General features: G+C 43.4%; 1 protein-coding gene across 1 annotated transcript in view; it reads right to left on the minus strand.

The window, feature by feature from the left end:
* Positions 1-2,861: 2,861 nt before the first annotated feature.
* Positions 2,862-17,855, minus strand: part of mfsd2b (MFSD2 lysolipid transporter B, sphingolipid) — a 123,793-nt gene continuing 108,799 nt past the window's right edge. The window contains exons 12-14 of the mRNA XM_070884186.1: positions 12,298-12,441; positions 11,334-11,510; positions 2,862-2,925 (exon numbers count right to left, since the gene is read on the minus strand). Of these exons, the coding sequence (XP_070740287.1) occupies positions 2,862-2,925; positions 11,334-11,510; positions 12,298-12,441 (385 nt within the window). The remainder of the gene's footprint in view (positions 2,926-11,333; positions 11,511-12,297; positions 12,442-17,855) is intronic.

The following is a 17,855-nucleotide window of genomic DNA, read 5'->3' on the forward strand; positions in this document are numbered from 1 at the left end:
TTCCTGCACCTTGGGGAACTTAGCAATGCGGTAGAATGCTCCATCCCTGTCAGTCTGAGCCTCCGTGGTCATAGGGAAGCTGGTAAAGTGCATCCAATGCGTGCAGAGGGCCTCTGTGACCAGTCTAATGCAGCAATGTGTGGCATGCTGAGACAGAGGGGAAATGTTGACCGCGGAGTCCTAAAAGGAACCAGATGCGTAGAACAACAGTGCCGCGGTGACCTTGACCTCGACGGACAGTGATGTCCTGAAGGTGCTGGCAGGCTGCACATCTGTTCTGATGAGCTGGCATATCTCAGTGATCTCCACTTAGTGAAAGCTCAGTATCCGAAGGCAGGTGTTCTCGGTTAAGTCGACATAAGACCGCTTCTCCCTGTAAGTGCGGGGGGGGGGGTATATGGTCTGGATCTCCTCCTCAGACTGGCACGTCTTAGATTGGGCACATAATGCTGTGGATTAGACTTGTGCCATTTGCACTCTGCAGCATCTGCGTTGTAATCGATGCAGGTTGCGAAATGGCTGGCCCCATTCCAATAAAAGTATAATGTCAATTGTTCACAAGCAATAAATTTCCACAGTAAGAGACACCTACAGGAAAACCCAATCGTCCACAGTATGAAAAGATGTCTGTTCAGATAGTCACTTCACCTGAGAAGAACTCCAGAGTCAATCCAAACTCCCTCGAAATTGAAGCAGCCTTTTCAATGAAGCGACATGCGATTTGAAAAATGGCATCCACACCGCTGTGATTAGTTCAACTTTTTCAGAGTGGTGTTTTCGACAAGTGATATTGTGGGTGAGATGTGTACGAGGTGCTGAAAGTGACGCTGGCCGATATACTGGGCGCTAGTTTCGGCAAATGTTTACGACAAAAAAAAGTGGGCGGTCGGTATTATTGAATCTTGGCATTAATTACGCGCCGAAAGTAACGCTGGCCGATATTATGGGCGTTGGTTTCACCTATTCTGATTGATGATTCTGCCCAAAAATGTGGGCAGGCGGTATTTATTTTTTCCCGGTGTTAAATACATGCCGAAAGTAACGCTCGCCGATAAGTATCCAAAAAATGGGCATCAGTTTCCATTTTGTGGCTAAATGGGCGATATCTGGCCGTTACATCTCATTTCAACGTTAAAATGGACGTTAAGTGGGCGTTATGCATGCAAAAATAATGGAAAATCTAGCCCATAAAGTTTCCATTAATTTTCATATCTCTCAAGGTGCTAACACTTGGTGTTCTGGTCTGGGATTTATCCATCAATGGGAAGAGCACTGTGATCAGCCCATTTCGAACCACCACTACACAACGATGCAGCAGAATAAACCAGTGAATAAGAAATAAGTACAAATAGAACTGTTTCACGAGCCAGGTTGTCAAAGCACAGGGATGCCAAGTGAACAACCCAATAGTAAGGACTGCTCTTCTGAGAATGGGGAAGAATAAGCAGCTTTACCCTGCATGTCCTTGTGCTACTTCTCAGTTGGTAGAGGAGGATGCCTGAAATGTAAAATGTTCCACTTTCTAACATTGATTCTCTCATTTTGAATAGTACAAAATACTGCACATTCATTAAATACTAATTATTAAGAGATGTATGTGATTATAATCTAAGGCAGATTAATGTTTTTGGAGTTTTCAAAGGCATAAAAATTTCACTATTATTTTATTTCAAATATTGCATAATCTATCTGTTAAAAATTATTCTGCTATGAGTCACGTAACTATGATACTTCATTATCCCTCCAGCTGGCCCACCGAGTCTGCCCCACACAGTTGTGATGACTTAAGCATTATGATTCACAACACCCCCACCCACCAGCTGCCATGTCATCTCCTTACCCATTATAATTAATATTTTTAAACACGAGGAGATGTTCTCCTCTTCAGGGCAGAGTCCCAGTGAGCTCTCCCGATCCCACTGTATCCCTCCCTACCCATTTTCCTTGGTTGGGGCTCATTACATATGCACGCTGAGCTACCGACAGGATTCTCACCATCAAGATGGAGACCAATGCCACCAAGGAAACTCTAGTGGTGCTGCAGCAGGGATGCCACTACAGCACTGGAAGAGGCGGCAAGGGACCTTAATGTAGCAGAAACACCCTGAAGATTGGAAAGATGGCTTCCATTGAAGGTCTCGGGCATATTTGAGACTGAGCCTTTCAGCAGATAAGTATTTGGGGCCAACTAGATGGAAAAAAGACCATCTCCTTCCATTAGGGGTCCTTTACCACAATTTTCGAGGATCTACTATCACCTTCCACGTGGCAGTCCCAGGAAGTGATGGTAAGTTGAGCATATGGGAGATTGGGGATCAAGGATTTGGGTGGCATTGCAGAGGAGAATTCCCCCTGGATATCTCCTGTGCCATACTTAAGGATAGTCTGGGTTTTGGAGTGTACTTTTTCATGTTTAGGTGGTCCAGCTATAGTCCAAGCGTGATAGCATTTCATCCATTGGTGTAATTTCCAAATTTACTAAAGGAACATATTAAATGATTAACATGAGGTAAAAATGTAATAATGAGACATAAACCTCACAGATCCATTTGTAATACCTACTACATTACCAAAATCCTGCTTAAAATGCAAGTAAATTTCTTTGTTTTTACCTTTTCCAAGCTTCTTTTTCTCCATTATTTATATTATAAATTATTTTTTCATTTGCCTCCCTATTTGTCAGAGATACAAATGCATTATTTATTTCTTCCCTTCTCCTTCTCCCAAACCTTTTTTTTACTTGATCATTTGAATGATTTTAAAATATATTTTTTCCTCTTTCCTACTTCCTATAATGGGTTTGTAATTCTAACTGAAGCTGTTATTGGCGTGGCACTGCACAGGGAGTTTTTTTCCACAGCTCAGAGAATAATTTCTACCTGTTGCACTGTAGATGATAGTGCATCACTTCCAACGGCTTCTTTTCTCATGATTTCCCAGTAATTCTCCTATGTATCCCAGTGTTCCATCCTTGTTCTCTCTTCTGCATCATTTACAATCTACTCCTCAGTAATATCCTTCATGCTTAAAGCTCTTCATGGCCTTGCCCCTGCCTATCTCTGCAACATTCTCAGCGCTACAACACCTTTCCAAACTTTCTGTTCATCTGACTTCAGCTTCTGTGCATCTCCCTCCTCCCGCTTCCCCATTATTGACAGCTATACCTTCCGCCATGCTCTGAAATTCCCTCCCTAAATCACTCCAGCTCTCTATCTACCTTGAAGCGCCTCTTTAAAATACACTTCTGACCAAGCTTTTGGTCACCTCTCCTAATATCTCCTCCTTTGGCTCAGTATAAATTTGTTCCTTATACTTCTGCAAAGTACCTTGAAATGCTTTTTAATATTAAAGGTGTTATACAACTTCAAGTTATTAATGTTAACAGACAGTGATCGATTTATTTTCCCTATGAACACTTTTGAGGTGTGATGCCATAATGTGTGATGAACACCTTTGAAATGTGACGCCCTACACTATATTCAAGACATTTTTTATATATATATTATACCTGTGGGTCTCTCATTGTGTTACATAAGAACATAAAAAATAGGAGCAGGAGCAAGCCATAAGACCCCTCGAGCCTGCTTCGATCGTGTTGATGGCGATAGCTGTTTTATGAAGGCAGAAATGCTATACCATGTAACACATAGGGACTGAAATTGGCCTGTTGTGCACTTCCCGTTAGCACCTCTGCGGGGTGTGAAACTGTTTTCACCCAGTGGGCAGTACTGCAAAATTGTGATTACGCACTCCGCTCGCGGGGCAAAGTTAAAGGGGAGGTGCGCTGCGCCGCGCACTGCCATTTTTTTTCCCGACCCACCAGTCGGGCCGTTGTCATGGGGTCCAGGCTGTGATTGTGCAGCCCGGCACTCCGTTTCGGTGCCAGGCTGCGGCCACAGCACCCCGCATTTGTGGTGGTCCAGTGAAGGCTCATCAAAAAGCCTGCAGAGCTCCGAGCATCTCTCCCCTTTAGCGGAAGGGGAAGGGCATTGAGACACCTTAGTGCTGCGCAGAGAGGCCGCGTTGTGCCCCTGAGCCCACCCCGCATTGTGCTCCACTTCCTCTCAGGGGTGGTGACCCCAATTTAGGTCGCAGGGTGAGACTTCCTCGCTAGGCACGGGAAGTCCCGCTTCACGAAGGTTACTGCCCTCCAAAGGGGCGCTCCGCAATTTCCCGGCCATAATGTATTATTTTGCTGCCACGGTGGAGATGTGTTAAAATGGTCAGTCCCTTTAAAACCACAAAATCTAATTGCTGGGAATATACACAGCCTGAGGTGCATCAGTTTAATTATTATTTGATATGGGAAGATTGCAGATGGAAAGATGCTCATAAATTTCTACCTCCAGGTTAAACAGCATTAAAAATAACTGCCTTTTTTAGCCTTTTCCAATACTTCTGACATTTGACGCATGATATCTGAAGTGTGACAGGCGCTATTAAAACTTTTATAAGAGATTGATTTGATTCAAAAGGGCATTCACAATTTTAGCAATTTGAAATTTCATTTTGAACACTATTTTTAAATAAATTATGTTTGTTGCAATATAATTCATCTTCTGGAGACAAATACTTAGAAAATAAGAGCCCAGATTACAAAAGTGAACCGGTAATTAGTTACTGGGTTTGAAGAAAAAAAGATTTGGTGCAAACAGAATGAAAAGCAATGTTTTATTTAACATGTTGTCACTAATGTAGATTACATAAATTATGCTTCATTTTTTGCACCTTAAAACTACATTAGTAACCAACTAAAATAGCAACTTGCAGTACTCTACACAGTACTATCCATACAATTGGTGATTTAAATTCACTAAAACGTGTTTCCATTGGGTTGATTTCTGCCTGAACTGACACATTAACCACATTGCCATTCAGAGTTGTTCGATCAACCCCACTCGATCAACCATCACAGAATGCAAAGGAACTCTGGGTGGCAACATCCCCGAGCTACATGGAAGAGGGTGACGGGTTCCTAACAAGTGCAGTTGGAATGAATTTATTACCAACTTGCCTTGCTAACTCTGGCCAGCCTTCTTTCACCTAGTCATACAAAGCTGCTATGTTGTGCAGGTAACGTAGAGAGGTTCCCACGGTATCCTCAAAGAGCGAACTGCACCATCAAGGTATCTCTTAAAGATGAATGAGTTATAATTAGCATTAATATTCTTTTGTTTTGTTCTGCTTATGCCAATTTTTAAACTATTTTTATTTTAGCAGTGAATGTTAACAACACTATCAATGGTATTAGCTTGGAACGTTTACTGAGCCCAACAGAATGAGGGTACAATTGATGTTGAACTACTTCTGGCTTTATAAACAATGAGATACATTTTTGTCCTCACTGTCTGGGTGGTAATCTGGCAGAATGGACTGCCGTGAAACCTGTCCGAATGGAATGATAACCGGCCGGGTTCTACACAGCTGGGCAATCCACTCCTCCTGATAACGGCCCAGGTGGTGAAGACATTTATCCTAATAGCTCTCTGAATCATTATTCAGCTCTTGGTGCTCTGCTAATCTCCTGCTACCTCTGGGCGTGGGGTTCTGATGTGATGAGCCTGGGAGTAGGTTTATTTTGTGTAGAATACCGGCACAAGTAACATCGTCAATAGTTCTGCTTCAATGAGACCATGAAATGGAGTTGTGGTCTGTAGGCAGATGCATTCATACCTGTTATCACTGGAGTGAAACTTCATAGTATATCATGAGGGGGAAATGTACAGACAATGCCTGCTCATAAATTGCCTCTACACAGCAACTCTAAAGTATAAGAAATGAGCAACAGGGACACCAGCAGTCTACCTAGGAATGCCAAAATTATGGACTGAAATTTGGCCATTCAGGTGATCAAGCACCTTTCCTCCACCGACACCATGCAATTCACCCGACGATTGGGACTCATTTGCTCAATCATGTCAAGAAGATGACCAAATACAGATAGAAGCTGCCTGGAAGATATTGCTTTGCAAAGTATTGTCCCACCCCCAAATGTGAGCAAGGAAAACTCCAGAATATTAGCAGCCCTCCAAGTTCACCCATGTCCCCTTGACTCTGGACTGCGGAATCGGAAACGGAAGGCGGTGCATTTGATTTGTGGTGCTCCTGATTTTCTGGCCATTAAAATCATGGCCAGAAAATCAGGACAACCATAAATCAGGCACACTGATCTCTATGTCCGATTCTTTAATCTGCACTCCCATAAGCAGAGTCTTGTAGTTTTAGTGCTAATAATCACACATCATTCAGCTCTGACCAATTACATTTCACAAATGATATTTCCATATCTATTTCCTTGCTCACCAGCAGCACAGGAACCATTGTGTTCCATACAGTATTTGACCTTCTATATCTGCACCTATCCTTTTAACCTTCAATCCATTGAGGAGAGTTTGAAAGCACTTTTACTTTGCACTTGACCATTGACTCCTCTTTTCGAGAGCACACCCTCTCCGATGCTCTCCCACCTTTGCATTTGGAGTCGGGAGTCAGTCTGTAGGCACACGGGACTCTGCTGTTAATAGGGAGGCCAGGACATCAAATCCAATTTTCATGGATCTACAATGTGTCGCTGCCTGGAACCTGGATTTGTTTACACTATGGAGTGAAACCAATAGAGAGAAACCCAAATGTACAGTAGTGTAAAGACATTTTTAGCTGCAGTAACTCCCTTACCACTTAGTCACTTATGAGCTTATGGTCAGCATCTTGCGTGGAATATAGATTATATCCAATGGCTTCTCATGAGATATATAAGGACTGATTTTAACTTTAGGGGGGGCCGGAAACAGGCAGCAGTGAATCGGCCGCCTGTTATCCTCCTCGACCGATTATTCTTTTTATTGACTTGCGTCCTCTGCTGCCCATGTTCCAAATGCTAATATCAGTCCTATTCGAACAGTCATTCAAATTCGAATAAAAAAGTTAAAAATTCTAAAATGTACCATAGTATCAGTGATGTCATTGTGACGCATTTAATCCAGAAACACTATCTGTTCTCAATCACCACACATCTCCATGAAACATGAGAAATAATTGAATCCAATAACCATTTTCTTTATTAAATGCATGGTTGATTCTGGTCATTCCTTGAAAAAAATGTTTTGGTGAATTTTATCTATGTTAGTGTTGGAAAATGGAATGCTTCGTAATTTTTGATACCAAGTACCAGTATCAACCACTGCAGGTCAACTTTAGAATGGTCAAAGCTCCCTCCACTCAGCAGGAATAATGTGTCTTAACACTGATCTCAGATAAGCACCCCCGACTACCCCAGTGTCTCACCTTCCTTTTCTCATATCAGCCAGCCTGTGGCCTCTCTAATTGCAAATTTTGTGCCAATTACTGCTTCGAGTGCATGCCCATCAGGTACTGGGCTGAGACTTTCTAAGCTCATCATTTCACAATGGACCCATTAAAATGATCAAACAGACTAGGTGGACTTTCATCCTAGGAGCCAAAGGTGATAGGCTTGTGTGCTAATTCATGGCACCATCCAATCACTGATGGCCACATTTTCATTATAACCCCACATCTACTCAAATGCTAAAGATCTTCAACGTTCACTGCCTTATGGAAACATCATATAATAATTAACTTGACTCAGGCCAATATTTTCTTTGTTTACTTCAGTTTGGAAGATGATAGTTATTACCTGCAGTGTGTGTGTATGTATGTATATAAATGATCAAATTATCAAATCACTTCTACATCTCTCAGATTTTTGGAGACTAAAGATAACACTTTATACCAATTCACAGGAATATTGTAGTACCCAACCTTTTAACATTTCAATTTGTCATAATATGTTTTTTGTATTTTATTACTTAACAGAATGAAAGATCTATCTTTACATATTTATAGTTCTTTTAAAAGCCTGGATCATTTCATAAAAAGTATTCATTATGTTAAATATTGGAAAACATGCTGATATTCAATTGTCAAACAGAAAGAAAAATCGCAGAAGAATCATGTTAGCAGCTATGATGCAATAAATTAAATTTCAGAAAAGCTAGTAAATAAAAGGGAATGTATGAATACTATACATTCCTTTACAAAATACTAAATTAATTTTTCACACAGCAGATTACCTGTTCCCTCCATATGAGATAAATTCATTATTTCAGGTTTCCAAAACATCTGCAGAAATTGTATTAAAATATAAATAGTTGCAATATCCATTGCATCCTTTGTGATTAGTGTAATATACACAAGTGTTGCAGCAGTAATGATCCCTACATACTCTGGAATCTGTGGTTGTAATGATTGTCACACTTTGTCCTGCTTTTTGTCACAAAATGTTCCCCATGTCTTTCAGTTGACGATCACAGTTCTGGCTATTATCCCTGTAAAACAGAAAAACACAAGTACTAACTAGATAGAAATTGCAGTTCAAGTTAAATAAAACCAAACAAAATTGCACATTTTTTTAAACAGATTTGAATTTTTCAAATGTTTGAACAATATTCCTTTTTATAATTTTTTTCAGATGTGCCATAAGAACGCTCAGCACTGTGAGTTTATATGAACTGAAAATCCTCCAGCCCACTCCACTGACATCACACTGGTAAGTATGGCACAGCAGGCGTGGCTAACTTCTGCTCAATCTACATCTGGAAAGGCAAGGATTAATTAGGGACAGTTAGCACGGATTTGTTAAGGAAAGATCGTGTTTGACTAAGAAGAGTGGACAAGGGAGAACCAGTGGATGTGGTGTATTTCGACTTTCAAAAGGCTTTTGACAAGGTCCCACACAAGAGATTGTTGTGCAAAGTCAAAGCACATGGTATTGGGGGTAATATACTGACATGGATAGGGAACTAGTTGGCAGACAGGAAGCAGAGAGTCGGGATAAACGGGTCCTTTTCAGAATGGCAGGCAGTGACTAGTGGAGTGCCGCAGGGCTCAGTGCTGGGACCCCAGCTCTTTACAATATATATTAACGATTTGGATGAAGGAATAGAGTGTAATATCTCCAAGTTTGCAGATGACACTAAACTGGGTGGCGGTGTGAGCTGTGAGGAGGACGCTAAGCGGCTGCAGGGTGACTTGGACAGGTTAGGTAAGTGGGAAAATGCATGGCAGGTGCAGTATAATGTGGATAAATGTGAGGTTATCCATTTTGGGGGCAAAAACACAAAGGCAGAATATTATCTGAATGGCGGCAGACTAGGAAAAGGAGAGGTGCAACGAGACCTGGGGGTCATGGTTCATTAGTCACTGAAAGTGGGCATGCAGGTACAGCAGGCGGTGAAGAAGGCAAATGGCATGTTGACCTTCATTGCTGGGGGATTTGAATATAGAAGCAGGGAGGTCTTACTGCAGTTGTACAGGGCCTTAGTGAGGCCTCACCTGGAATATTGTGTTCAGTTTTGGTCTCCTAGTCTGAGGAAGGACGTTCTTGCTATTTAGGGAGTGCAGCGAAGGTTCACCAGACTGATTCCAGGGATGGCTGGGCTGTCATATGAGGAGAGACTGGATCAACTGGGCCTTTATTCACTAGAGTTTAGAAGGATGAGAGGGGATCTGAGAGAAACATATAAGATTCTGACGGGACTGGACAGGTTAGATGCGGGAAGAATGTTCCCGATGTTGGGGAAGTCCAGAACCATGGGACACAGTCTTAGGATAAGGGGCAGGCCATTTAGGACTGAGATGAGAAGAAACTTCTTCACTCAGAGAGTTGTTAACCTGTGGAATTCCCTGCCGCAGAGAGTTGTTGATGCCAGTTCACTGGATATATTCAAGAGGGAGTTAGATATGGCTCTTACGGTTAAGGGGATTAAGGGGTATGGAGAGAAAGCAGGAAAGGGGTACTGAAGGAATGATCAGCCATGATTAGCGCTCTCTGAGTGGTCGTGAATTCGGGGCCATGATCGTGCATTGACCAAATATGCCTATGTAGTGCATGATGCTGCCTTAAGGTGTGACAAGTCCATGTTTCTTTCACATGATGCTCAGCACAGAAGCCAGCTGACTTCCTGCCCTCCCTGACTGGCGAGCTGCAGTGGGCTGCCAATTTGATGCCCGCAGCTTACTGTCTACATTTAAATGAGACCTGAAGCCAAAGTAGACTCGGGCCTCAGGCCGCCACAGGGAGTCATCGCTCTGTTAACTTTGCAAGTCGAATTTCTGCAGCCTTAGGTTACACTCTGCACCTCATGTCATTATCAGGAATTGAAACAGCAGGTAAAGTATTGGCAAATGTTAAACCAGCGGCAACTCACAAAGCTCTGGCCTAAGAGTTTTTAAGTTCTGTTTACATTTCTACTTGTCAGTGACGAATGCTTCTGCTTCTGTCTGGTGGTGCTTAATGATAAGTACTGAGGTTGCCCCACTTACATTAGTTCTCATGGTGGGGTAGCTCCTATTACATAGAAAATATAGAAACATAGAAAATAGGTGCAGGAGTAGACCATTCGGCCCTTCGAGCCTGAACCACCATTATTTATGATCATGGCTGATTATGCAACTTCAGTACCCCATTCCTGCTTTCTCTCCATACCCCTTGATCCCCTTAGCCGTAAGGGCCACATCTAACTCCCTTTTGAATATATGTAATGAACTGGCCTGGACAACTTTCTGTGGTAGAGAATTCCACAGGTTCACAATTACATGAACGAGCCATGCATACCCATCATTTTAACAGCCGGTGGGGCACCATTCAGAGGGACTGCTATTGCCACCTCCGTTACCATCTCTGTTGCCAGGCAACTGCACGCCCTAGCGGTCTAGATATTCCAGAGTTACCTGAGACAGCCATTTTCTCTGTATTTGATTCATGACATTGTACTGTGGTAGCACTTCCATTGGTGAATGTAGGTCAAATTTATTACAGAATAAAAGCATTGTAATTACATTATTATTGAAAAAAAGGCCCATCTTTTAGAACAACAAACCTTTTGTATGTATAGCTAAAATTGAACTCGTCCCACTTCCAGGACCACACAGTGCATAATATTATAATTATCGTCTGCCACGTAACCATGACTGTGTATGTCTAACAACAATAGAGCATTGGGGTAGAAATTTGACTTGAGCGGTACCTCATTGGCTGCCCATTATACTCTCTTCCCCCCCCACCCCACCCCCCCATGCTCCCGCCCACTCAACCCCCCGATATTCAGTTTAATTGACTTCAATGGAACTGACTATTGGGCGGGGAGTATAATGGGCGGCCGATCGGATACCACCCGCTTAATGCTGCTACTCAAGCTGAATTTCTACCTCTAGAAGTTCACCGCACAGAAGCGGCCCATTCGGCCCATTGTGCTGCACTGGCTCTTTGCTCTGAAAAAACAATACAGCAGACCATTATGTAAATAAATATGTACCGTAGCTCTTGGAGCGCCAATTTGTTTCTCATTCGGACTTCTTCTGTGATTGGGTAAAACCGGAATATTAATAACCCAATGACTATCAGGCCTGTAGGTGCTGCTCCCACCAACAGTTTTAGGGTGAAAGCCACAGGAGGAGGCTGGGAGCATGCTCCGGTTTCATAGCCTGCAAAACTAGTACACAAACAGGTCTCATCATCAAGCTTTTCTGACACCTTTTCTTCAGCATACATTTCTCATGTTATGTTACCCCAGTATTGTTATGACTCCAAATGTTCTAATTGCAGACAATTTGAACTGGAAATGACATGTCAAAGTTCTTATACAAGATAGATGGATGAAGTTACAGTCAAAACAACCATTAAATCTCAAGGCTGAATATTCTGCAGGATTTAGTGTCAGCCAATGTAATGAAACCATCAGAATCCTAGGTAATGTAATACCCTATGAACTTCCCCAAATTACTCAGTTTTATGGAAAACCAGAAGGAGAACATCCAGTGTCTCTCCTGTGCCTCCGAGCAGTTAGTTTCAGAGTGGCATTTTAACAGATCATCCACTAGCCAGTCCTCTCAATCATGTTGCATGGTGCATCAATAGATAGAGAATGAGAAGAAACTATTATCAAAAGAGGGAATCAACGTTGGCTGATACGGCACTGATGTAGGGGAGGGATGTTTCTCCAAGGGTGTGGTTGAGGTACTTTGATGAGTCAGAGTATAGAGCGCTTACTCTGCGTCCAGCCATGCTAAATCTGATTCTGGACTGTTTAATCAATTCTTCAATTGCCTATCACTGACATTCTTCACCAAAATTGAGAAAGAAAAGTTTTTAAAAGAACTTGCATCCTTTAAACAGGTGACAACATTCACATGCTATACAGCGTGTTAGTGAATTAGTGCAAATGTTTGTTTTAAGGAGGGAAATTATATGAGCTTAAAAAACATGTTTGAAACACTTACTCAAGGCTAAGAGTAGAGAATCCCAGAGAAACTCCAGCTGCAAACTTGGTGAAGAAAACATAGAATGAGCAGAATATAGGTTCCAGTCCTTTTATGTATGGGTTTTGAAGTCTAAAATCATCAACAACATCGGGCAGCATAGACCTGCATTGAGAAACAAGTAGGTCTTAGCACAGGGTAATACTCCTGAGGTCAGTAATGTCAATCTTAATGTATATCACGTCAGAAATACAAACAGAATCTTCGTTCTAAACATTCTAGTGCAGATGTCAACTGAGGTGTATGAATGTTCAAATACTTTGACCTCATGACCAATAAAGTCCACAAGTTGTTTATGTTGCTTAGGATCTCAGGTGGTGGAATTGTGCTGTGTGTGAGGATCTGCCCAGTTTCAGATCAGAACAATCTCTAACTGTGCCTGGTAAAATAACAACTTAAAAATGGTGACCACTTTCTGGGAGAGATTTCTGTTGTCTTTATGAAGGAGAGAACACACAAATCATCAGGGCTTAAGAATGAAGTGGGTCGAGGGGCTGTTTATCTGCCTCTTTTTTTTTTACATAATTTTCTGTAAGCAATCCATCATGACTCCAGATTGGTTAGCCAGACACATCAATATGTTAATATATGCACAATATATATATTGTGAGGAACAATACTGTTGATATCCCTAATGGAAAAAAAAACAAAATCAAAAAATAGCACTGCACAAAGGTGCACGGCGGCACCATACTCACCCATGACCCCCTTCATATGCTAATAAAGGGAGTCACAGCAAGTAAGGAGGTTCTCTTCCCTTCCAATGGGCGGAAGAGACCTCCCCAGGAGACCAATGCAGCCTGGATGTACATTGCACAGAAGGGCACAAGCAGTGATGTTATCAAGAGGACCAGGCTGCAATGGCGCAAACCTTTCAAAGATCTCAGTGGATCACGAAACGTTACTGCAAAGTCGCACTCAACCTCATCCTGCTGTGCCACTCATCACATTCCCATTACTCTGCCTTCCCAACCCTGCTCCCGCACATCTTTTCTCACATCAACTTACCTTGCACCTCCACCTATCCCTCTCTCTCTATCTACATTATAGAAACATAGAAACATAGAAAATAGGTGCAGGAGTAGGCCATTCGGCCCTTCTAGCCTGCACTGCCATTCAATGAGTTCATGGCTGAACATTCAACTTCAGTACCCCATTCCTGCTTTCTCGCCATACCCCTTGATCCCCCTAGTAGTAAGGACCTCATCTAACTCCTTTTTGAATATATTTAGTGAATTGGCCTCAACAACTTTCTGTGGTAGAGAATTCCACAGGTTCACCACTCTCTGGGTGAAGAAGTTCCTCCGCATCTCGGTCCTAAATGGCTTACCCCTTATCCTTAGACTGTGACCTCTGGTTCTGGACTTCCCCAACATTGGGAACATTCTTCCTGCATCTAACCTGTCTAACCCCGTCAGAATTTTAAATGTTTCTATGAGGTCTCCTCTCATTCTTCTGAACTCCAGTGAATACAAGCCCAGTTGATCCAGTCTTTCTTGATAGGTCAGTCCCGCCATCCCGGGAATCAGTCTGGTGAACCTTCGCTGCACTCCCTCAATAGCAAGAATGTCCTTCCTCAGGTTAGGAGACCAAAACTGTACACAATACTCCAGGTGTGGCCTCACCAATGCCCTGTACAACTGTAGCAACACCTCCCTGCCCCTGTACTCAAATCCCCTTGCTATGAAGGCCAACATGCCATTTGCTTTCTTAACCGCCTGCTGCACCTGCATGCCAACCTTCAATGACTGATGTACCATGACACCCAGGTCTCTTTGCACCTCCCCTTTTCCTAATCTGTCACCATTCAGATAATAGTCTGTCTCTCTGTTCTTACCACCAAAGTGGATAACCTCACATTTATCCACATTATACTTCATCTGCCATGCATTTGCCCACTCACCTAACCTATCCAAGTCGCTCTGCAGCCTCACAGCATTCTCCTCGCAGCTCACACTGCCACCCAACTTAGTGTCATCCGCAAATTTGGAGATACTACATTTAATCCCCTCATCTAAATCATTAATGTACAGTGTAAACAGCTGGGGCCCCAGCACAGAACCTTGCGGTACCCCACTAGTCACTGCCTGCCATTCTGAAAAGTACCCATTTACTCCTACTCTTTGCTTCCTGTCTGACAACCAGTTCTCAATCCATGTCAGTACACTACCCCCAATCCCATGTGCTCTAACTTTGCACATCAATCTCTTGTGTGGGACCTTGTCGAACGCCTTCTGAAAGTCCAAATATACCACATCAACTGGTTCTCCCTTATCCACTCTACTGGAAACATCCTCAAAAAATTCCAGAAGATTTGTCAAGCATGATTTCCCTTTCACAAATCCATGCTGAATTGGACCTATCATGTCACCTCTTTCCAAATGCACTGCTATGACATCCTTAATAATTGATTCCATCATTTTACCCACTACCGATGTCAGGCTGACCGGTCTATAATTCCCTGTTTTCTCTCTCCCTCCTTTTTTAAAAAGTGGGGTTACATTGGCTACCCTCCACTCCATAGGAACTGATCCAGAGTCAATGGAATGTTGGAAAATGACTGTCAACGCATCCACTATTTCCAAGGCCACCTCCTTAAGTACTCTGGGATGCAGTCCATCAGGCCCTGGGGATTTATCGGCCTTCAATCCCATCAATTTCCCCAACACAATTTCCCGGCTAATAAGGATTTCCCTCAGTTCCTCCTCCTTACTAGACCCCCCGACCCCTTTTAGAACCGGAAGGTTGTTCGTGTCCTCCTTCGTGAATACTGAACCAAAGTACTTGTTCAATTGGTCCGCCATTTCTTTGTTCCCCGTTATGACTTCCCCTGATTCTGACTGCAGGGGACCTACGTTTGTCTTTACTAACCTTTTTCTCTTTACATATCTATTGAAACTTTTGCAATCCGTCTTAATGTTCCCTGCAAGCTTCTTCTCATACTCCATTTTCCCTGCCCTAATCAAACCCTTTGTCCTCCTCTGCTGAGTTCTAAATTTCTCCCAGTCCCCAGGTTCGCTGCTATTTCTGGCCAATTTGTATGCCACTTCCTTGGCTTTAATACTATCCCTGATTTCCCTTGATAGCCACGGTTGAGCCATCTTCCCTTTTTTATTTCTATGCCAGACAGGAATGTACAATTGTTGTAGTTCATCCATGCGGTCTCTAAATGTCTGCCATTGCCCATCCACAGTCAACCCCTTAAGTATCATTCGCCAATCCATCGCAGCCAATTCACGCCTCATACCTTCAAAGTTAGCCTTCTTTAAGTTCTGGACCATGGTCTCTGAATTAACTGTTTCATTCTCCATCCCAATGCAGAATTCCACCATATTATGGTCACTCTTCCCCAAGGGGCCTCGCACAACGAGATTGCTAATTAATCCTCTCTCATTACATAACACCCAGTCTAAGATGGCCTCCCCCCTAGTTGGTTCCTCGACATATTGGTCTAAAAAACCATCCCTTATGCACTCCAGAAAATCCTCCTCCACCGTATTGCTTCCAGTTTGGTTAGCCCAATCTATGTGCATATTAAAGTCACCCATTATAACTGCTGCACCTTTATTGCACGCACCCCTAATTTCCTGTTTGATGCCCTCCCCAACATCACTACTACTGTTTGGAGGTCTGTACACAACTCCCACTAACGTTTTTTGCCCTTTGGTGTTCTGCAGCTCTACCCATATAGATTCCACATCATCCAAGCTAATGTCCTTCCTAACTATTGCCTTAATCTCCTCCTTAACCAGCAATGCTACCCCACCTCCTTTTCCTTTTATTCTATCCTTCCTGAATGTTGAATACCCCTGGATGTTGAGTTCCCAGCCCTGCTCATCCTGGAGCCACGTCTCCGTAATCCCAATCACATCATATTTGTTAACATCTATTTGCACAGTTAATTCATCCATCTTATTGCGGATACTCCTTGCATTAAGACACAAAGCCTTTAGGCTTGTTTTTTTAACACCCTCTGTCCTTTTAGAATTTTGCTGTACAATGGCCCTTTTTGTTCTTTGCCTTGGGTTTCTCTGCCCTCCACTTTTCCTCATCTCCTTTCTGTCTTTTGTTTTTGCCTCCTTTTTGTTTCCCTCTATCTCCCTGCATTGGTTCCCATCCCCCTGCCATATTAGTTTAACTCCTCCCCAACAGCACTAGCAAACACTCCCCCGAGGACATTGGTTCCGATTCTGCCCAGGTGCAGACCGTCCGGATTGTACTGGTCCCACCTCCCCCAGAACCAGTTCCAATGCCCCAGGAATTTGAATCCCTCCCTGCTGCACCATTGCTCAAGCCACGTATTCATCTGAGCTATCCTGCGATTCCTACTCTGACTAGCACGTGGCACTGGTAGCAATCCCGAGATTACTACTTTTGAGGTCCTACTTTTTAATTTAGCTCCTAGCTCCTTAAATTCATTTCGTAGGAACTCATCCCTTTTTTTACCTATGTCATTGGTACCAACGTGCACCACGACAACTGGCTGTTCTCCCTCCCTTTTTAGAATGTCCTGCACCCGCTCCGAGACATCCTTGACCCTTGCACCAGGGAGGCAACATACCATCCTGAAGTCTCGGTTGCGGCCGCAGAAACGCCTATCTATTCCCCTTACAATTGAATCCCCTATCACTATCGCTCGCCCACTCTTTTTCCTGCCCTCCTGTGCAACAGAGCCAGCCACGGTGCCATGAACTTGGCTGCTGCTGCCCACTCCTGATGAGTCATCCCCCTCAACAGCACTCAAAGCAGTGTATCTGTTTTGCAGTGGGATGACCACAGGGGACCCCTGCACTACCTTCCTTGCACTACTCTTCCTGCTGGTCTTCCATTCCCTCGCTGGCTGTGGACCCTTCTCCTGCGGTAAGACCAACTCGCTACACGTGATACTCACGTCATTCTCAGCATCGTGGATGCTCCAGAGTGAATCCACCTTCAGCTCCAACTCCGCAACGCGGACCGTCAGTAGCCGGAGGTGGACACACTTCCCGCACATGTAGTCGTCAGGGACACTGGTGTTGTCCCCGTGTTCCCACATGGTACAGGAGGAGCATATCACATGACCGAGCTGTCCTGCCATGACTTAACCCTTAGATACACTTAAATTGCCGACAACAATGTTAAAAGTTACTGACTAATAAAGAAAAAGAAAAACTACTCACCAATCAGCAGCCAATCACTTACCACGTTGGCTGTGACGTCACCTTTTGATTTCTTTCTACTTCTTTTTTGACTTCTCTCACACCCGATCTCACTAGCCACCCCTCAGTCTCATCCTCATCCTAGTCCAATCATACCAACTAACAACACACAAGGGTAGGGACTTGGGGGCCAAAATTGCCCCTTCCCTTAAGGTCTGTTACCGCCGGAAATCAGTGGCCACGCAGCGGAGTGCAATGGTCGCTGATTTTTCGTGTAATAGCCACCTTTTTAAAAATTCTGCTCCTGCAGTATCCCACTCCCCCCTGTCTCCCACCACTCCGCTGCTGCAGATTCATCCTAAGTGCATCCTAAGAGCGCGC

Source organism: Pristiophorus japonicus, chromosome 7 (genome assembly GCF_044704955.1).
Source record: "Pristiophorus japonicus isolate sPriJap1 chromosome 7, sPriJap1.hap1, whole genome shotgun sequence".
NCBI lineage: Eukaryota > Metazoa > Chordata > Chondrichthyes > Pristiophoridae > Pristiophorus > Pristiophorus japonicus.